This window comes from Corylus avellana, chromosome 1 (genome assembly GCF_965113065.1).
Source record: "Corylus avellana chromosome 1, dhCorAvel1.hap1.2, whole genome shotgun sequence".
Taxonomy (NCBI): Eukaryota; Viridiplantae; Streptophyta; class Magnoliopsida; order Fagales; family Betulaceae; genus Corylus; species Corylus avellana.
Window position 1 is genome coordinate 19,670,552 of NC_142490.1, and position 21,829 is coordinate 19,692,380.

The 21,829-nt window shown below is 33.7% G+C and overlaps 1 protein-coding gene and 1 pseudogene across 2 annotated transcripts in view; both read left to right on the forward strand.

Moving 5' to 3' along the window:
* The first annotated feature begins 3,858 nt into the window (after positions 1-3,858).
* Positions 3,859-15,341, forward strand: LOC132169361 (putative leucine-rich repeat receptor-like serine/threonine-protein kinase At3g14840; annotated as a pseudogene). Its single transcript, XR_015911561.1, has 24 exons — positions 3,859-3,999; positions 4,318-4,510; positions 6,757-6,828; positions 6,918-6,986; positions 7,059-7,130; positions 7,238-7,309; positions 7,439-7,510; positions 7,623-7,694; positions 7,768-7,839; positions 7,932-8,003; positions 8,108-8,179; positions 9,443-9,512; positions 9,700-9,758; positions 9,871-9,933; positions 10,061-10,096; positions 10,192-10,223; positions 10,422-10,798; positions 10,872-11,070; positions 11,464-11,595; positions 12,251-12,369; positions 12,515-12,725; positions 12,853-13,090; positions 14,201-14,351; positions 14,627-15,341. The product of XR_015911561.1 is annotated as a putative leucine-rich repeat receptor-like serine/threonine-protein kinase At3g14840 (transcript).
* Positions 15,342-16,414: 1,073 nt separating this feature from the next.
* Positions 16,415-21,829, forward strand: part of LOC132168635 (putative leucine-rich repeat receptor-like serine/threonine-protein kinase At3g14840) — a 14,564-nt gene continuing 9,149 nt past the window's right edge. The window contains 17 exon segments of the mRNA XM_088513917.1: positions 16,415-16,725; positions 17,081-17,231; positions 18,577-18,648; positions 18,794-18,880; positions 18,987-19,058; positions 19,189-19,260; positions 19,372-19,443; positions 19,517-19,588; positions 19,683-19,754; positions 19,851-19,928; positions 20,335-20,403; positions 20,574-20,633; positions 20,746-20,811; positions 20,904-20,939; positions 21,037-21,077; positions 21,282-21,658; positions 21,732-21,829. The exon segment at positions 21,732-21,829 is cut by the window's right edge and continues 101 nt beyond it. Of these exon segments, the coding sequence (XP_088370043.1) occupies positions 16,545-16,725; positions 17,081-17,231; positions 18,577-18,648; positions 18,794-18,880; positions 18,987-19,058; positions 19,189-19,260; positions 19,372-19,443; positions 19,517-19,588; positions 19,683-19,754; positions 19,851-19,928; positions 20,335-20,403; positions 20,574-20,633; positions 20,746-20,811; positions 20,904-20,939; positions 21,037-21,077; positions 21,282-21,658; positions 21,732-21,829 (1,676 nt within the window). The 5' untranslated portion in view covers positions 16,415-16,544.

The following is a 21,829-nucleotide window of genomic DNA, read 5'->3' on the forward strand; positions in this document are numbered from 1 at the left end:
TGTGCTTAAAAGAGCGATTGAAGCTGAAAGGGAGCAACACAGGGCACAAATGGCTGCACAAAAGGAGCACATGGATGTGATGTTGGCCCAGCAGAGGGAGCAGATTAGTGCGGATGTTACCGCGCAGATGGCTGGGCAAATGGCGGCGTATGAGGCCCTGTTTCGCGTGCTTGAGAGCTTAAGACATGTGAGCTCCGAGCCGGAGGTGACTAATGTTAGGGCTCCGCACGATGCAGAGTCTCCAGCCCGTGTGATTGTGAGATCCTCAACGGATAGCCGATCAGGTAACAACTATATTCATTTTGTTTTTCTTTTAGTAACACGATTATTTTTTGAGATGATTATCATTTGAATGGCTAGTAATTTTGCTCAATAAACACACTTTGTTTGACTATCATATTTATGCGACACATGCATGTATATAACATAATTGAAACGTAATATGTGTAGAGGACGTAAGAATAGAAGCTGAGGACGACGATCACACTAAAAGCCAACACCGGACCTCGGCTGGGCAGAAGTCTCGTTTGTCAAGACATTATACTCGTCGTTCAGCAACCCCGTACGTATATATATGACTTAGTAAAAATGCAATATATAACAATCGAATAGTGTATATATATACTTAACTCAAAATACATTACTTTGTTGTTCTTAGCTGCCGGTTGGACCTTTGCATATTCAATTTTACCATATTTGTTGAAGCTGGTTGGGTTGGCTGCATCATTTTCTTTTAATTCAATCCATTAAGTAAACATACATATAGATGTATATGTGTATGTGTAGGTACGGTAGATATATATGTTGAAGTTAATATGTTCATGCGACGTATATATTCATGCGAAGTTAATGTGTGTAGATATATATGTTCATGCGATGTTCATTCGATTTGTTGTACATTGTGCATTGTTGAGTATGATGACTTTACTTTGACGTTGCTAATCGCTTAGGACTTGATAAGATTTTATCATGTTAATTTGCTGATTGATTGTTTGTTTTATCATTTGCAATTAATGCGGAGAAGTCAGGGCGGTCATGATGGCGTTCACTCGGATTTGGTTGGGTATATATGTATTTGGTTGGGTATAGTTTGAGTCATGTTTTGTATGGGTATATTCGGGAACAACTTAACTTGCATATTTTGTATGTTTAATTTGTTGATGAATATATGATATATTTGTTTATTAGCAATGTTTATGTATAGAGATCGTTTTAATTAGTTAGTGGATTATTTGTGATAGTTTACGGTTTTTGAGTTAGTTGGTGGACTATTTGTGATAATTGGTGGACTATCGTATATCAGGTGCGCATGGAGAAATTTTTTTAAAAAAAAATTCAAGGCATATTTGGTGACGTGTCATAGTAACGTGTCAACATTTAGTACGTTACCACAAGGTAACGTGTCAAATTGACACATCACCTTGTAGTGTTGTGTTAAAATGAAACACGTTACCTTACATTTGGTAACGTGTCAGATCCTAACACGTTACAAAAGGGTAACGTGTCAAAACCTGACACATTACTAAATCCCCAGTGGTGAAGACCAAATTTTTAACTCGCCAGACACGTTATTGTTGGCACGTTACTAACCGTTAGTAACGTGTCAATAGCCTTGACACGTTACTAACGGTCCATTACAAATAAATAAAATTCTTGTAGTGAGGTCTGGGTTGCCTTTTATAGTCTCAAACCTGTTAAACCTGAGCTCCTCTAATGGTCTCAAGCCCATTGAACCTAGGTTACTCTAATGGTTCCAAGCCCACTAGGTCTGGGCTACTCTGTTGTAGTCCCTTAATTCTTTTAGATGATTAGTAAATCCATCTATAAGAATTTTTAAGATGTGTCATTCGGCTCGTGGACGGACCTTGCTTAGATTTTCTAATGGGGCCTATAAGAGAAGTTAATTATTCAATTCTAGTAGTTTTTGCATGCGTTTTACATAATTAAAGTTTTTTATTTTTTTTTCTTATGAATAAGTTTCAATTTTCATTCGAACACAAATATGAAAAACTCACGCTCCAGCAGAACAAACTGGAGACTAGTGCAGCAGCTAGTTCTACTTCTACACACACTCAATATGCATAACTGCAGAAAACCACACGTGAGAAACAACAAAACACCAAACATGACTCTAATTCTAATACTGACCACATAGAAAATGTAGAAAATGTGGAAGAGTTCTTATGTTCAACTATTGACAATTTACTGTCCGAATTGTTAACAATCTGAACTGTAAAATTGTAAATAAGATGTATTTGGAACAGTGAAAAATAAGAAATTGCATTGTGAAAAATTTCAATGAAAGTTGATTTAGGTAAATTTAATTATATAATCAATACTTTAACACTTCTCCTCATTTGTGGGTTCAAACTCCATTTTAATATGTGATGTCCAACACGTGGAATATTTAATTAAAATAGAGATGAATTTGACGGAGTCAAGGTTTGAATAACCTTCGGTTAAATTACTTATTATTCCAAAAAACTTAGGACAAGTGGTGATTTAACTTATATAGTATTAGAGCTTACATATGAGGAGGAGTGTTAAAGTATTGATTAAATGATTAAATTTACTTCTTCTTATTAGCTTACTCATTTAATTATTACTGTAGATAAAAAAAGGTAATATAATAATTTAATTAATACTTTAAGGATAAAAATATCATAGAATCATAACAGTCAAAATCATAGGGAAGAAGAAAATCGCCTTGTAGATGGAAACAGGAAAAGTTAATGGTTCTTTCCAAAAAGAAAGATGGCTCTAGCTTTTTATGCTTGACAGATGTTTTAACCATTACCCAATTCACACGCTCAATTTCGGTTCACGGATCCAGATTGTTGTCAGAGCTACCTGTTTGGCATGATGGATTTTTCCTTACCCGAAAATAATTATTGTGGTATAAAATTTTGAATTTTTTTTAATTGAAAATTATTTTGTAATAATTTTTTATTTAAATAACAATAAAAAATAAATAATATGATATTAAAAAAAAATAGAATATTTTAATATTATTTTTATTTTAAAAATGGTGTATAAACAATATCAAGTCGAGGGAATGTGTTTGGCAACGGCTATGGATAGTTACTATTCATACTTTACACATTTTAAACTCTATTCTTATTTTTTACTTGACATTAATAACTTTTTACTATTATTTAAAAAAAAAAACAATATTTATTTTTTTCATACCAGGCATTCTTATTTATTTATTTTTTTCATATCAATCAATTTTTGCTACAGTAACAGATCACTGAACAGTAACACGCCAATGCCAAATGGACCTAGTTTCTTTGCCGATGGCCGTAGAAAAAGTCTTATATTATTCCTCTCAAAATTAACTATTCAATTTTCTTATTTTTTACATCTAATCAATCACTTTTTTATTACTATTCAAATAAAAAAATTATTACAAAACAACTTTTTTCATTTTTTTTCATACAAAATATTTTTTCTCATATCAATTAAATTTGCAACAATTTCGGCCACTTTTTTTATTTTTATTTTTTATTTTTAAGGCGATTAGCAAACATAGCCATTATATTTTTTTGAATACCCAGTGTAAATCTTTTTCTTTTTCTTGTAATTGACATGACAATTTATTGGCGCAGGTCTTCAAGTCGTCCAGTCAAGACTACCTATTTTTCAGTCTTTTTACTTTATTATTTTCTCGTTAATTTCTACATTAATTGGAAAACGTGTTTGTTTGTTTTGTTCTCCAGTTTCAATGAAGAGCAAATTGCCTGTGGAGTTCATTAATGCATGTCTGGGCTGAGGTGCTGTAAATAAATTTTACATTTCTAACGTGTTTTTTGGTTTTAATCCCATGTCTATATATATCTACGCAGCTTTGCAAGTGGAGCTGGTGGAAAACTCTTGTCATTGGAGAGGAGATGGCTGCAAGATGTCTTCCATCTGTTTGTTTTATTGTACTACTCACCTTGTTGCGTATTTGCAGGGAAGCACAAGCTGGCCTGCTAGGGCCTACTCCTGATGAGGAAGGTGATGATCATGGGTTTTTCTTCTTCTTTCTGTCTATTAATTTATGTGGGTGAACTTTAGAAATGGAAATCTATAAATTCAGGCCTCACCCCAATGAAGCTTCTAGTGGACAGAGTTATATCTATATATATATATACACACACACATTTTGTCCAATGGAACAATTTTTTGGTTCTTCTAAGTAGACTAATCTTTGGGTTTTTAACCTTTTTTAATTTTTTTTGATAATTTTGTCAAGGAAAATGCTAAATTAAGGACAGAAAGGTTGTGAGAAACTAATCAAAAAAACTAACTTTTATAGATTGATGTGTGGTGCAGTGGAAGCCCTGAGAGAAATAGGTAAACAATTAGGGAAAAAGGACTGGAATTTCGGCATAGACCCATGCATTAAGGACAAAAGCTGGTTGACACCACTCCCACCTAATTCCGGAGAGCACTTTCCATTGTACAACAATAGTGTCTTCTGCAATTGTTCCAAACCTGAAGGTGGTGTTTGCCACATAGAAAAGATGTAAGCTTCCCTAATTAATTCCACTTAATCCTTCAGTATTTCTCTTGCTATAGGACAAAATAAAGGGTCAATTTCTATGTTTGGGTTACTTTTTTGATGATTTATTTCTGTTTTGGATCTTTAGGTTTTAAGATTTAGTTACTTTACATTTAATTGTTCGAAATATTGTCATATAAAAAGTTTTTGGAGAAACTATATTCACCATCTTATGCTATTGTATTGAACAGTCCATTCATTTGATTGATATCTTAATTTAAATAAATTTCCAAATAACCAAAATATGGTTGATAAAAATAGTAATAGCATAGTTTTTGTTGAGTTTCTCCAAAACTCTCTTGTAGAGTTCCTTACATCCAATCCATCATTTTTAGATTAAATAGTTCATATTTTGTCATCTGTGTAATATTGTGATAATTTTATTTTATTTTTTTTTAAAAAAAAATCTTGATTCTAGTATACATTAGGATAGATTTTGAAATGAAAAATTCTATATTATTTAATAATTTTCTGAATTTTGGTTTCTTCGAGTTTTGTTGCAATCACTGCCATACTTCCTTAAAACCATGAATTTGACTAATAAGGGAATTGGTTGTGATTTGGGTGCTTGGACAGGGAGTGGGTTTATTTGTGTGGCTGGTTGGGTGTTGTTGAGGTGTTGGATTATCCTTGTCATGGTCCACATATCCTTCAATGCAATTGTTTTTGTTAGGGATATTTCAGTCCAATTGTTTTGAATTGGCCTATGAATCGAAGCAAATTGATAATTTAACAGGATGATAGATTGAGAAGATATAATATACTTTTTCAAGGTTTCTTTAATAGATGCAAAAGGTATAGGTATTTGGACTCTTGGTGAGTTACAAGCACTATAAAGTAGATGTAGTGGTATTAAATTATATAACTTAGAAGAATATAAGCAACAAATTTGTAACAACTCAGAGAAAACGTTAGCCATATATTCACTATCACCTTAAAAATGACTAGTCAATTTGTAGCTTCCATAGAATCATTTATAAAGCTCAATCTCCCGTAGTAAGTAAGCATTTGAAACTTAGTATCCATGAGTATCTTTATAAACCACCCGCTTTATGTGAGCTACTAATCTTCTCAATGTGGGATTGGAGTATTACAATCTCTCCCTTTAAACTCCCAACGTCCTCGTAAGAACCATGTCATGTAGTGCTCCACTACCACACGACGTTACAACCTGACTCTGATACTATTTGTAACGACACAAGAAAAACGCTAACCATATCTAAACTATCATCCAAAAGGACTAGTTAATTTAAAACTTCTTTAGAATCACTTATAAAGCTCGATCTTACCTAATAAGTAAGTAATGTGGAACTTAGCACTTATGCGTGTCTTTATAAACCACCCACTCTATGCGGGCTACTCATCTTCCCAATGTGGAACTAAGGTGTTACAAAATCGAGACAAAAAGCAAGTTCCTTGATTCTGCTAAGCATTGCAAGCATTGCAGGTAGGCCCCATTGTGAGTTTTTGGAATATTCTGTGTAGAAAAATTCAGCAACAGTACTCCTTTTAAGTTTCCAATCTTCAAACTCTTTTATGCTCCATCTATGTTGCACGAAGAAGATACCATCCTAAGAAATATAGTAAAAGAAGCTGTGTAAATGCCAGTAACTTTTGTGAAATTGTTGGTTACTAATCAAGTTACAAACACAAAATTTGGCTTGATGGCTACAAGGCTGACCTAATTTTTTTGATACTACAGCATGTTGGAGAATAAAAAATCATGTTGAATAATGGAATGAATGTAATTGGAATGGGAACTTATAAACAAGTCACAACAGAAATAAATGTGGAACATAAATTAATACATTTGTCATGTGTGGGAAGTTAGAGTAGTGGAGGGTGATATGAGCAGTAGCTGTTACCAGACATTTGATCATGCACAGTGATAATGAATGAATGCTTAAAGATTGAGAAGGATTATAACTTTATTTAAAGTACCATAGGATCAAGAAGATGACCAAATATGGGTCAAGGCAGTGAGAAATATGATGAACTGTGATATATTGATTGTGACATAGGTGAGAAATGAATGATGTAATTGATACCAAGATGTTGGTTCTACTTAGAGTATATAGTAGAACCTAGAGTGCTCAAACTAGAGTGCTAGTCCCTTCATCTTTGCTCTGTCACCTTTGCTCAAGTTCATATTTTCACAAGTTGCACATTTGAATGGATTATGGTTTACTTGTAATTATCCTTTAAAATAGATTTCTTCAAGGAGAGGATCTTTCTGGTATACTTCCACCAGCTCTAGTGAAGCTACCATACCTGAAGCTAATGTAAGGAGAGTAACCACTAATATTTTTATCTTATTAGCGACTGAAAATTGATATACGCTTCTAATTGTATAATTTGGTCTTGATTGTAGTTCTCTCTCACGCAACTACCTCAGTGGTAATATACCACGTGAATGGGCTTCTATGCAGTTGGAACATATGTAAGTGACTTCTCAGTTCATGTGCAAGGTTAGCCAATAAATGCTCATTTTTCTTGAATGAACTCACTGCAGGTCTTTCACTGTGAACAACTTATCAGGACCAATTCTAAGCTTCTTGGGTAACATAACCACTCTTCAATATTTGTATGCTCATTTTTATGTTTTTCTTTCTCACAAATTATTTACAAAGTAAAACTATGTCATAGATTTTTCAAGCCCTGCTTTAACTTTTAAGGGCATCGTATACTCAGGTCCATCGAGAACAATCTGTTTTTTGGAACTATTCCACCTGAGCTTGGAAATTTAGTTAACTTGGAGATTCTGTCAGTATTTCTTTCTCGTCTTTTATTTGAATTTCATATCACATTTGATGAGACACTTCTAAATTCTAAATGATTTGATTAATCACTTTACACTTGAGCTGCTGTGAACTTTCCTTTTGGTGACTACAGCATTCTTAGTGGTAACTATCTAAAAGGACAGCTGCCCACGGCTCTCACCCGCCTAAACAAATTAAGAGAATTGTAAGTGTTTGTAGCCTTTTACACTGATGTACTAATGATAACTTCAGATTTCACCTAGAAAAATCCTAAAGTTTTATGTCATTTAATTTCTTTCATTTTCGGTTACATGCAGTAGGATTAGTAGTAACTATTTCACAGGAAAGATACCAGATTTTTTTCAAAGTTGGATGCAACTTGAAACATTGTAAGTGCGCTTTCCTGTTAAGCATTCTAAATCTCCTTGATGTAAAAGTTTTATGATTTATTGTCCTTGACAGAGAGATCGAAGGTAGCGGTCTCAAAGGACCAATCCCTTCTAGCATATCCGTCTTGAAAAATCTAATTGAACTGTGAGTTAAACTTTCAAAGATGATAGTTCGAGTTGCATTATCACAATTAAAACTTATTAGCAATAATTCCTTTATTATGAAAATATATGCAGAAGGATTAGTGACTTGGAAGGAGAAGGTTCACTTTTTCCACCCTTAATGAACATGACAAAGATGATGCAATTGTAAGTCATTCTTGTAGTCTTAAAATGCTACGGAATTGGAATAATTGTCAATTGACATGACTTTTCAGAAAATTGTGATCATACAAACTCGATTTATTTTGCAGGACATTGAGCAGCTGTAACATCTCTGGAGAGATCCCTTCATATATATCAAAGATGACAAATCTTAGAATACTGTAAATGTGTTCTTCTCATGGAAATTTATCATTTTTGTTATCGTTATGATTACACTGTCAACACATTCATAAATTCATAGTGAAATACGAATTTTCCCTTCTTTTTTTGTTGCATGATGTATATATTTAGGTCTCAACGTTTAAAATTGAGGCGGAAATATGTTTTAGCTTCTTGTGATTAGGTATTAAACAGGGAACTTCCTTGAAATTCAGTTTGTACATGCAACTTCCTTGTTGTTAGGTTCAAGGTGTAAAGTGAACTTATCTAGTCTATAACCAATCACATTATGGTAAGTCATGAATTAATATACAGTCTCCATCCTATCAATGTATATAGCCAAATGATAATGATGATTGTCATCCTGAAAGTGAATATAAAAAATATTCAGTAAAATTACATTTTCTTTTTGGCTAGGAGATAACCTCTACCTTAAATTTGACTTTCATACTTTGGACATAACCATGAGAAAGTTAAGTGTTACAAGCTAAATTTTAGAGAAGTTTCATGTTTTACATCCTAATCAGAAGGGGAAATATATATATATATATATTGTTAAACCACCACTTGTTATAGCAACAATGGTTTGAACTCATGATATTTGGTTCCGATACCACGTTAAACCACTCCTTGTCCCAAAAGCTTAAGCTTATAGGAAGAGGTAAATTTAATCATGGAAATACTGCTGGTGCTTCTCAAACTAGGTTATCCGAATATGTTCATTTTACAGTTGCAATCAAGAGTATTTATTGGACTGAAGTTGATTACTTGTGGATTTCATTCTGCTGAAAATTCTTGAATTCTATTTGGAATTTATGTAAAATTCTCTGTTTAAATCTAATAAAGTAAGTGCAAACCATTGATGAGGCTTTCCATATGGAAAGTGGGTTTTGTAAGAAAGATACTGGCTCTTTATGGCCATTGCATCAGATGTCCTATGTAAACATAATTGAATTATGTCTACGTTTGTTGCTCTAGTCTCTGCAGCATCGTTGTTGGGCTCAAAGATGAATGATGGATCTTTGGTTAACAATTAAAAAAAATTAAGTTATATACTCTTTTAAGTAACATCCTGGGTCATTGATTAAGTATATTACTTTTCTTTTTCTTTTTTTCTTTTTTTTTTTATCTTTATGACTGACTTATGCCTATGGTTTATGTATGACCACGTTTTTAATGGTAGTGCACCTTTTTATCTTGATTACTATATTCTGTTTGTAATAAAAACTTTGTTCCATGACATCTGTCTTGCGATGTACTTGCAGGGATCTCAGTTTCAACAGATTGGAAAAAGAAATTCAAGAATTGGAAAGTCCAGTAAATTTGATGAACATGTAAGCTATGTGGATTTATGAGAGAAACTAGCATACCTTGGGTCTACATAGGAGGCCTTGAAGATTTTGTGATTCTATATTCTGAAACTTCCTCAGTTGTTGAACCATATATATGAGTAGTCTAATAATAGAAAGTTGGAGTTTAACTACAGTGCGATATAAGTTGAGCCATAGTGTGATTATGTTGCATACTGAATAGCAACTTGCTTACTGGAGTTATTCCAAACTGGATGAGGAATTGTGAGAGGTATGTTTTTCATGCTAAAATGTTGCATGAGCTTATCACTTCTGTATATATTATATATGTATTTTATTTGGAATGCATGGAAATTACATAAGATGAATGTGTTTGCTTGAAGGAACATAGATCTTTCTTACAATAATCTTACTTGGAGCTCTGAAGACACTTGTACAGGAACAAAGCTGTAAGAATATTTGTTTCTTTTTTTTTTTCCCTTCCTTTGTTTTGTTCTGGTCTTTTTAAGCATTGAACATTTAAGTCTCGCTTACCTTCTAATCTTCAAAAAAACTTGTTTTTCATTTCATCAGGAATTTGTTTAAAAGTTTTAATGGACAGAAAAACTCGTAAGCTTCTTAGTTATTAAACTTTCAAGTGTCAATCTATTTCCTTACTTTTATTTTACAGAAGTTAATGTTTTTTTTTTTCTTTTTCTAATCAGTGTATGCCCAGAAGACGACCGATGCCCTAAAGGTAATATACATTTACACATCTCTTTGAATATAATTATAAGGAAAATGCTTCAATTTTGTTGGATTTTCTTCTCGATAATTTCAATGGAGAAAAAAGTCAGTTAAATATCATATAAATTAATAAAACACAACATCATTTTCATCCCATTGTGTTAACTTAAGTATTGAATACCATTAACATGCTACTGCTTCTGTGTAGATTACTATTCATTGCATATTAATTGTGGTGGAAGTATAACAACTATTGGAAGCATAAAATATGAAGCGGACACAGACTCTGGAGATCCATCAAAATTTTATGAAGCCGGAACTAGATGGGGATTTAGTAGCACGGGACACTTTCAAAATGCAATCAAAAAAGACCAAAACTACATGACAAATAACGTATCTGTGCTCACGATGCATGACTATGAATTGTACACGAATGCACGTGTCTCTCCTCTTTTTCTTACATATTATGTGCAGTGCTTAGCAAATGGAAAATATACTGTGAGACTTCACTTTGCGGAAATAGTATTTAGAGGCAACAAATCTTTTTACAGTCTTGGAAGACGGATATTTGATGTTTATATTCAGGTACTCAACCAAATCAGTTATGCGCTCCATATTTGTTGAAGATCATTTGATTCGATTACTTAATATGTTGCAGGGGGAACTGAAGCTGAAGGATTTTGACATTGTGAAGGAAGCAAAAGGGGTTGATAGAGCAGTCATTATAAACATTAAAGCAGTTCCAGTTACTAATAAAAGTATAGACATTCGCTTTCATTGGGCTAGGAAAGGGACAACAGCTGCTCCAAGAAAAGGAACATATGGTCCTCTTATTTCTGCCATCTCTGTGGAGTTTAGTAAGTAATGTAGTTTTTTCTTTATTCATCTTTTCTGGTTGACATGGTAGTACTTCTCTCCCTCTCTCTTTCATTTATCTGCATTTCATGGTCTTTTATTATCAGTTTTTTACCTGGAGCAGATTGATGAATAAATAGATGGAAATAGCAAATATAGTGGAAGCAGTTCCATTATTAGTGGTGTGAAATTAGACTTGAAACAAGTTTCCTTGGCAATTTGATGGAAGTACAATCCAGAAGTTTCCTTTTCAGCTTGCATCTCTGTAACATCCTATCATATCATGCGTGCCTTTATATTCAACACACATCACAGAATGCAATCATACAATTTTTTTTTTTGATAAGTATGCAATCATACAATTAATATTCATGGAAAATTTTATTTTCATATAGATTCCAGATCTAGCAAATGGGAGAAAATCATTGCAATTGGAGCCACAGTTTTTGTGTTATGTGTTATTTTTATGATTTTAGGCATTCTTCGGTGGAAAGGCTTTTTGGGAGGCAAGATTTCAAGAGTAAAAGGTAATAAATACCATGCAAATCTTGATGTAGAAAGGTTTAAAAAATAATAATTTTCTCCAGCTATTTGAGTAGTCAGAACATTGTATTGCATTTGAAAGACTCAGTACTCTATTGCAGCTTCCAATAAACTTTTTTTTTCTGCCTTTATGCCTAGATGAGGAATCAGCAATTCAAAGTAGAACCTTAAAAGGAAGCTATATGATTGCATAACATAAGAACCAATCTCTGTAACACCTTTTTTTGGTGAAATTTTAACACTACATGAAATCAGAATGTTGCAATTTCAACTATCTTTAGTAAATGAGCTCACCCGTTTACCATTTATATTTTAGTTCATTGCTTATTTGTAAATTTTAAATGATGGCAATGTTTATGCAAGCAATGATTAGATAGTTCAAGCTCACCACTCGAGCGTATTTGTTAGAATCATTCTGTTTCAAGTATGGGAGAGGATAATGAAATTTGGTTTAAGTTGATTTGTTTTCACATTTCCACAAAGTTGTATAAGATTGAGCATATATCTTAGAATTAATTTCATTTCTTGGTATGGTACTCTCAAAGATCATCTAAAAACACTAGAGGCACTTAGATACAAAATTAAGAATAACTATTTTGTAAGATTCTGTCAAACTTCTCAATCTCATTCTTTGGACAGAATTGAAAAACTTGGATCTGCAAACTGGTTTCTTTACCTTCAAACATATCAGGGCTGCCACTAACAACTTTGATGTTGCACATAAGATTGGGCAAGGTGGTTTTGGATCCGTCTACAAGGTATCCTAGATTTCATATTCCTTTCTCTTTTTCTTTTTTGTGAATGTTTTGCATGTATGCTCCTATTTGATTTCTTTCATATTGGTAAGCAAAACTTAGAGGAAAACCTCATGTACATACCTGAAAATATATCTTTCTAATGCAGGGTATACTGGTAGATGGTTCTATAATTGCCGTTAAGCAACTTTCTTTGGAATCAAATCAAGGAAATCGTGAATTTGTGAATGAAATGGGCACGATATCTGCTGTACAGCACCCAAATCTTGTTAGATTGTATGGATGTTGTATTGAAAAAAATCAACTATTTTTGGTGTATGAATACATGGAAAACAATAGCCTGGCGCGTGTTTTGTTTGGTAAGCTTAATGTTTTATTTTAGTATTTATGTTGACTTGAGAAAGCATAAGAACTTAGCACCGCAAATGGTCTATATCATGAACTAAGTTGATGAACTTCTCATTGGACTATCCACAAAATATGCAGGTCCAGAGGAGTACTGCTTAAAATTGGACTGGCCTACGAGGCAAAAAATATGTGTTGGCATAGCAAGAGGTTTGACTTTCTTGCATGAGGAATCAACATTAAGAATTGTTCATAGAGACATTAAAACTTCAAATGTGCTACTCAATAGGGACCTTAACCCAAAGATTTCTGACTTTGGCTTGGCCAAGCTCCATGAAGAGGAAAACACCCACATTAGCACCAGAATTGCTGGAACAATGTGAGCTACTTTTTTTCCTCTTTCTTTTATTATGGAGTTTTTTTGTGATTCTATTCTTCCTTTTCTTTTGGCCTCCCAAGTTATTGACTATCAGATAAATAGGAACATATATTGATCTGTATGTCTCTATGAGATGCTTTCCTAAAGCAACCCCAGACTTTACATCATTTAAAGTCTCTGTATATTTGAAAAGCTGAAACTGGAAGCAACTAATGTAAGGTACAAAGAAGCTGCTGATAAACATTGTCGGTACAAATAATTTCAGGAGGGGGATATGGTGATGGTGTTTCTATGCAAAGAAAGATTTCCAATTGGAACTTATAGCAAGCTCAAGCCAAGGAAATATGGGCCATATATATATTTGAAGATCTACAACATAAGCATAAAGGCATTGAGTTGTAGACGTTTGGTATTCTATATGACTTTTCATTCAAAACTGAAACTTTGTAGGTGGATTCTGGATATATTTGGATCAAGTTGCTTAATCCAAATCCCCCATCATCCTCCACTGCGTCAAAGAGGCAAGAATTTATATGGTTAAGCACTAAGCCCTACATCCAAGGGCAAGCTGGCAAGAAGAAATTCACTATCAATGGAAGAAATTACAAGAAGAGAGGTCTAGACACTTAGAGGAATGGTGTACAACCCAAATACCCCTACTCTTACAATCCCACGCTCTCAGAATGTATTTAAACACCTAAACACACCTTGAAAGCAGCCCAAATACCTTGAATCAAAGCTTTGCAAGAGATAAACCCTTGTAGAGCAAAACCCCTTCCTCTCTTTGCTCTTTTATGTCTCTCATGTGTATATATATAAAATCACACAGTGCATACAACTTATTAAAGAGAAAGACCACTCCTTCTTACACTGCTGTTATGGTCTATTAAACTCATTCTCACATCTCTAAGAATGTCTTTTCGAAAAGAAGATAGCAATAGAAACTTATGAAATAAGCATGTAATATCACATTCCCAACGCGGACATACTTTGTTGAATATGAAAGATCAAAGGTTAATACTAGTTTTGTTTTGTTTTGTTTTGTTTTTTTTTTCTTTTTTTTGAGCATTCATAGTAGTGATCTAAATTAATTATAATCTTCATTTACAGAGGGTACATGGCGCCAGAATATGCATTATGGGGTTGTTTAACCTATAAAGCAGATGTCTATAGCTTTGGGATTGTTGCACTGGAAATTGTTGCCAGGAAGAGCAACATGAAATATCGAGCAAATGAGGATTGTGCATGCCTTCTTGATTGGGTAAGATTGATCATTTTCTTTTAATATGTGCTACTATAAATAACATTTGGAGGCCTGGTTGCCTTTTTGGTCCCATTCCACTCAACTTCGTCACTCTAGTATGTTATTCTAGATTCAACCAGCAAAATAAACTAAACAAAAGTGAAATTGTTTGACTTGTTCACTTCACACTTGAGTTCAGCTTATTTCCTTTCCATATGTGCGTATGGCTACTTTATTCTCCTTTTCTGACTTGCTACTTTTCTTTTTCATTCTCTTTTCTATTCCTATTGAAGGCAACTATTCTACAACAAAAGGGTAATCTAATGGAAATGGTGGATGCAAAGCTGGAGTCTGAGTTAAACAAGGAAGAGGCTATTAGAATGATCAAAGTAGCTCTCTTATGCACAAGTCCATCACCAGCACTTAGACCCACCATGTCTGAAGTAGTAAGCATGCTTGAAGGCCGCACCATTGTTGATGATTTTGTCATAGATCCAAGTAGATATGGTGATGAGCTGAGGTTTAATGCCTCGAGAGACCAGTTTGATCATATCGAAACAGTACTAATTAATGATCTCAACTGAAGCTGAGAGCCTTATGCATTCATCAGATGCCACATGGAGTGGATCTGCTTCTGCATCTGCCCAGGATCTTTACCTAGATAATCTTGCTTCTCAGTAATTTCAGCATAATATTGCCCCAAACAATGCTAAATGATTTTTCAAATTAATAAAGCTGCATTGCTTTATTAGCTCAAAGGGTTAAATAAACAATTGTGTGGTTTTAGTCCACTGTACTTGTGTAATTTGGTTGGGGCTGTGGGATTACCATAGGAAACAATACATACCTTTGTTGTTTTTCCCATTGTTGAATTCTGTATAAAACAATATGCTGTAACATGAAGCTGAAGATTGTTATAAGCTATAGAAATTCTAATGGATCTGAAAAGTGTGAAAGCCGAACCCAGGAAACGCATGATATGTGCGATCTGTTTCACGTGCATGAAACAGGGGAGAATATAGGAGTTATTTTGTGAAGGTACTTCAGAATTGTTGTCTGCAGTTGTTGACTTTGTTGTATCCTAGAGGTGAATTGCTTGCAACCCGACAGCAAACTCTTTTGAGTGGGGGCAATTATCACCTTAAAGATAATGTTTATACACACCTCAAAGTCACATTGATTTTTTCTAATTATTGTTTATGCTTGATTTTCCTCAAAAGGGGCAATGTGCAACTTGCAAAGTAGGTATTGCAATAGGTGTTGTGGCTGCATCCTGTGCATTCAAGAAGCAAGATTAAGTGTATGTGACTTGTTATGTACGGATGTTTCATGTAGAAGGGGCAGGAAAATAAAAATCACGCATGAGGCTTAAAATCTCCTTCCATTTCCATTCCTTATCACTATCAAACTCACCTCTTGATCATAGACTTTGTTACATTATAGGAGTTAAACACCATAGTGCATATATCCCATGAATAATACCTTCTAGTTCTCTCTGCACATCCTGTTGTGTTGGAGAAAATTGATGCATTTAGACTGCATTTGACAAAATGAGAAATGCAATTTCGTTGGGATTCCTATGATGTCTCTTACTCTTCTTGTATGCGTGAAACTGGCATTAGAATGTAAAGAATAATGGAGACTACCTTAAACAATGCAAAAGAAATCACTTTATAGTGAAAAAGATTACAGCAAACATGGTCAATTCACACGGCAATTGATTTGTTTAGGCCTTCCAAGTCCAAAAGTCTATAGCGTGTGGGGCCTCCATGCACACAAGCAGTTGACCCTATTTTCCAGTCTTTCATTTTATTGGCCGTGTTAAAGGGTCTGGACCCAAAAATAAAAAAAAATTCAAAACCAATTCTAACATTCTTACTTTTTACATTACATTAATTATTTTTTATTATTATTCAAATAAAAAAATTACTACAGACAAATATTTTTATTTTTTTATACAAAATATTATTATTTCTTTTTTTCTTATGTCAATCAAATTTACTACAGTTTCACTTCTTTTCTCCATTCCATTCTCAAACATAGCCATTATTTTCTACTTTGCTTGTCCACTCAGCTCAACAAACCAACTCCGGCGTACTCGTGCCGACCCATTAAATGTAGAAGGGAGGAGTACAATAATTTTTACAATATTTCTAACGTGTTTTTTGGTTTTTTGGTTTTTTGGTTTTTTTTTTTTTTGGTTTTAATCCCATGTCTATATTATATATATCTACGCAGCTTTGCAAGTGGAGCTGGTGGAAAACTCTTGTCAGTGGAGAGGAGATGGCTGCAAGATGTCTTCTATATGTTTGTTTTATTGTACTACTCAGCTTGTTGCGTATTTGCATGGAAGCACAAGCTGGCCTGCTATGGCCTACTCCTGATGAGGAAGGTGATGATCATGGGTTTTTCTTCTTCTTTCTGTCTATTAATTTATGTGGGTGAACTTTGGAAATCAAAATCTATAAATTCAGGCCTCACCCCAATGACGCTTTTAGTGGCAGCATGCCATATACACTGTGGTATGTAGAAGGGCAATACTGCCATCTAGTAGACAGTTATCTGTGGATACACAATGGTGACTTTACTGCTGTAATTTGGTCAGCTTTCAAATGTGGAAGAATTAACCAGAATTCGTTGAAGTCTCAAATAATTTTGTCATGGAATTTACTAAATCAACAACAAAAAAGTTGAGACACTACACTTCCAATAAAAAAAATTAACTTCGATAAGATTGATGTGTGCAGTGGAAGCCCTTGGTGAAATAGCTAGAAAATTAGGGAAAAAGGACTGGAAGTTCAGCATAGATCCATGCCTTAATGACAGTACAAGCTCGTACAATAATAGTGTCAGCTGCAATTGCCACTACCCTGGAGGTGTTTGTCACATAGAACTCATGTAAGCTCTCTTCCACAAAATCCTTCAATAATTTTCTTGATATAGGGTTTTCTATGGTTGGCTTAATTTTTTATGATTTATTTCTGTTTTGGATTTTTAGGTTTTAGGATTTAGTTCTTTATAATTAATTCTTCGAAATGTGATATCGAACGTTTTTGGAGAAACTGTAGTTACTATCTTATGTGCGGAAACAGAGAATATTTGGAAAACAGAGAATATTTGGAAATGGCAGCTTACTTGATGTTGCTGACCATTCTTTCATTTATAGAAGAGTTCGTAGCTTTACAAATGAAGATAAAGATAACATGTAACTAAATTACAAAATTCAAATAATACATTTAAATAATACAGATATCTATCTTATCAACGGAGAAGTTTGAATATTAGAGGATGACTTATCCAAGTGATAATCATCATCTGATATTTGAACTGAAAATCTCTTATCAGTTATACCAGCTGCTGACTTGGAATCATTGGTAGTAGATAATATCTTAACATCTTATGCTATTATTCTATTTATAATATTGTTTTTATTGAAGTATCAATTTATTCGATTGATATCTTAATTTAAATAAAGATCCAGAGCAACCAAAATATGGGTGATAAAAATAGTAAACGGAATTTTATTCGTGTGTGTTCTTCAGATTAGAGAGATGGGTTACTTAGGATATTTCTATGTGAAAGCTAAATCGTTAGAGATTCATTATGAGATTGGGATTGGTGGTGTCTGTATAGTAGAGAGGAGTCGACGTACTTTCCGAGAGTTGGGTAAGCGTAGTTTGGCTGATGAAATTGTTGGAGGAGTTGATCAAAGGAGAAGACCCAAATGAATTTTGTAGGACATTTCGAGGGGGCAATCCGACGTATATCATGCCGCAACGGGAAAACAATCATGGCAGGTTCCTGGAGTTGTCGGATGCATCAACACATTTGTTGTTTGTGGGAAGTTAGAGCTGTGGAGGAGAAGATGAGCAGTAGCTGTTAACAAACATTTGATCATGTGCAGTGATAATCAATGAATACTTAAGGATTCAGAAGAATTATAATTTTAGTTAAAGCAACATAAGGTCAAGAAGGTGAACAAATTTTGGTCAAGGCAGTGAGAAATATGATGTCTTGTGATATATTGATTATGATACAGGTGAGAAAGGAATGATGTGGTTGATACCAAGATGTAGGTTCTACTTATAGTATATAGTGGCATCATGAAAGTTCTCAAACTAGAGTGCTAGACCCTTTTGATATTTCTAATCTATGCTCAGTCACCCTTGCTCCAAGCTCATAATTTCAAAAGTTGAACATTTGATTGGATTATGGTTTACTTGTTAATATCATTTCCATACAGAAAACTTAGTGGGGAGGATCTTGCTGGTATACTTCCATCAGCTCTGGTGCAGCTACCATACCTGAAGCATATGTAAGATGAGTAACCATTATTTGTTTTACTTATTAGCGCCCAGAAATTGATTTATGCTTCTGATTGCAAAAATTCCTCTTGATGTAAGTGACTTCTCGGTTCATTTCCAAGGTTATCCAATAAATGATCATTCTTATTGAATAAGATGAACTCACTGCAGGTCCTTCACTGGGAACAACTTGTCAGGACCAATTCCAACGTACTTGGGAAACATAACCACTCTTGAATATTTGTATGCTCTTATTATGCCTTTCTTTCACACTAATCATTTACACTGTAAAATCATGTCATAGTTTTGCTTGGCCTGGGCTTGCTTTAATTTTTAATGCATTACTCAGGAGCATAGAAAACAATCTGTTTTCTGGAACTGTTCCACCTGAGCTTGGAAATTTGGTTAACTTGGAGACTCTGTCAGTATTTCTTTCTCCTCTTTTGTTTGACTTGTCATATCACAGTTGTTTAGTCATTTCTAAATTCTCAATGATTTACTTAATCACTTTACATTTGAATTGCTATGAACTTTACTATTTGTGACTGCAGGATTCTTAGTGCTAACAATCTAACAGGAGAGTTGCCCGCGACTCTCACCCGCCTAAACAAATTAAGAGAATTGTAAGTGTTTATAACCTTTTAAACTACCGTACTTATGATAACATTAGATTTCTACTTGAAAAATCCTCAATGTTTGTGTAATTTTATTTCTTCATTTTCGGCTATGGGCAGTAGGATTAGCAGTAACAACTTCACAGGAAAGTTACCAGATTTTTTCCAAAGTTGGAAGCAACTTGAGAAATTGTAAGTCTGTGTTCCTGTTGTCCATTCTAAATCTCCTTCATGTAAAAGTTTTAGGTTGTATTGTTATTGACAGAGAGATCCAAGGTAGCGGTCTCAATGGGCCAATCCCTTCTAGCATATCTGTCTTGAAAGATTTAATTGAACTGTGAGTTAAGCTTTCAAAGTTCATATTTCTTGAGTTTCATTATCGCTATAAATTCGTATTTGCAATAATTCCTTAATTGTGCAATTCTATGCAGAAGGATCAGTGACCTGCATGGAGAAGGTTCAGACTTTCCACCTTTAATGAACATGAGAAACATGAAGGAATTGTGAGTAATTATTTTGATCATAAAATGCAATGGAATTAGAATAATTGAAATGAACTGTTCAGAATTGTGATAATAGAAACCGAGTTTGTTTTGCAGAAAATTGAGCAGCTGTAACATCTCTGGAGAAATCCCTGCATATATACCAAATATGACATCTTGGAAAACTGTAAATGTGTTCTGCTCAGGGGAATATATCTTTGTGGTTATCATTATTATGAGATTATTATACTGTCAACACATTCATAGACACATAATTAAATATGAGTTTTCCTTCATCTTTTTCGTTGCATATGTATATATTTAGGTATCAAAGTTTTAAAATGTAGGGAAAAATATATTTTATCCTCTTGTGATTAGGCATAAAACAGGGAACTCCCTTGAAATTCAATGCTACATCTTGTCTTGTTAAGATATTAAAATCTTAAATCAAGGTGTTCTTTATGAATAACTTATGCCTGCAGTTTATATATATGACCACATTCTTAATGGTAGTGGCCATTTTTATCTTGTTTATTATATACAGTTTAGTTGTTATTAAACAACTTCCTCCCATGACATCCATCTTGCTATATACTTGCAGGGATCTCAGTTTCAACAGATTGGAAAAGGAAATTCCAGAATTCGAAGGTCTAAAAAATTTGACGAACATGTAAGCTTTGAATACTTATGAGAGAAACTAACGTACATTGCAATGCATAGGAGACCTTGCAGATTTTGTGATTCTATGTATTGTGCAGCTTAGTTGTTGAACCATAAGAGTAGTCTAATGATATAAAGTAAGAGTTTGATCAAAATGTGATTATGTTGCTTACTGAATAGGTATCTAACAAGCAACTTGCTTACTGGGGACATTCCAAACTGGATCTTGCACAGTAATCAGTATGATTTTTGTACTAAAATTTTTCAAAATTTTCCAAGAGGTTTATTTTCACTTCTGTAGTTTCTTTAGGCTGCAGGGGAAATTACATTAGAGGAATGTGTTTGTTTGTAGGAACATAGATCTTTCTTACAATAATCTCACTCGAAGCCTCGCAAATACTTGCACAGGAACAATTCTGTAAGAATATTCTTTTCTTTTACTTTAGCTTTGAACATTTAGCTCTATTTTACCCTCTAATCTTTGGAAAAACTTGTTTGTCATTTCTTCAGGAATTTGTTTAAAAGCTTTCATGGACGGGAAAACTCGTAAGCTTCTGATTTATTTTACTTTTAAATGTCAATTTATTTCCATACTCTTATTTTACAAAAGCCAACTCTTCTTTCTTTCCCTACACTAATCAAGAACACTCGGTGAGTGCCCAGACGACAACCAATGTTTAGAAGGTAATATAAATTTACACATCTCTTTGAATCTAATTATGATTTGATGCTTCAATTTTGTTGGACCTTCTTTTCGATAATTTCAAATGGGAGACAAAGCCCATTTAATATTCAAATTATAAATTTTAATAAAATATGTAACATTATTTTTGTTCCATTATGTTAGTTTGTATCAGAATACCATTAACATGCTGTTGTTTTGTGTAGATTACAATTCATTGCATATTAATTGCGGTGGAAGCAATACAACTATTGGACCCATAATTTATGAACGGGATATAGACCCTGGAGGTCCATCAAAATTTTATGAAGCAGGAGATAAATGGGGATTTAGTACCACTGGACACTTCCAAAATGCTAAAAAAAATGACCAAAATTACATAACAAATAACGTATCTGTTCTTAAAATGGATGACTATGAATTGTACATGAATGCACGTGTGTCTCCCCTTTCTCTCACATATTATGTGAGGTGCTTAGCAAATGGAAAATATACTGTGCAACTTCACTTTGCGGAGATTGTATTGAGAGGCAATAAATCTTCGTATAGTCTTGGAAGACGGATATTTGATGTTTATATTCAGGTACTAAATCACATAAGTTATGCATTCCATGTTTTTTGAAGATGATTTGATTCAATTGCTTAATATGTTGCAGGGGGAACTAAAGCTAAAGGATTTTGATATTGAAAAAGAAGCAAAAGGGGTTGACAGAGCAGTCATTAAGAACATTACAGCAGTTTCAGTTACTAATAA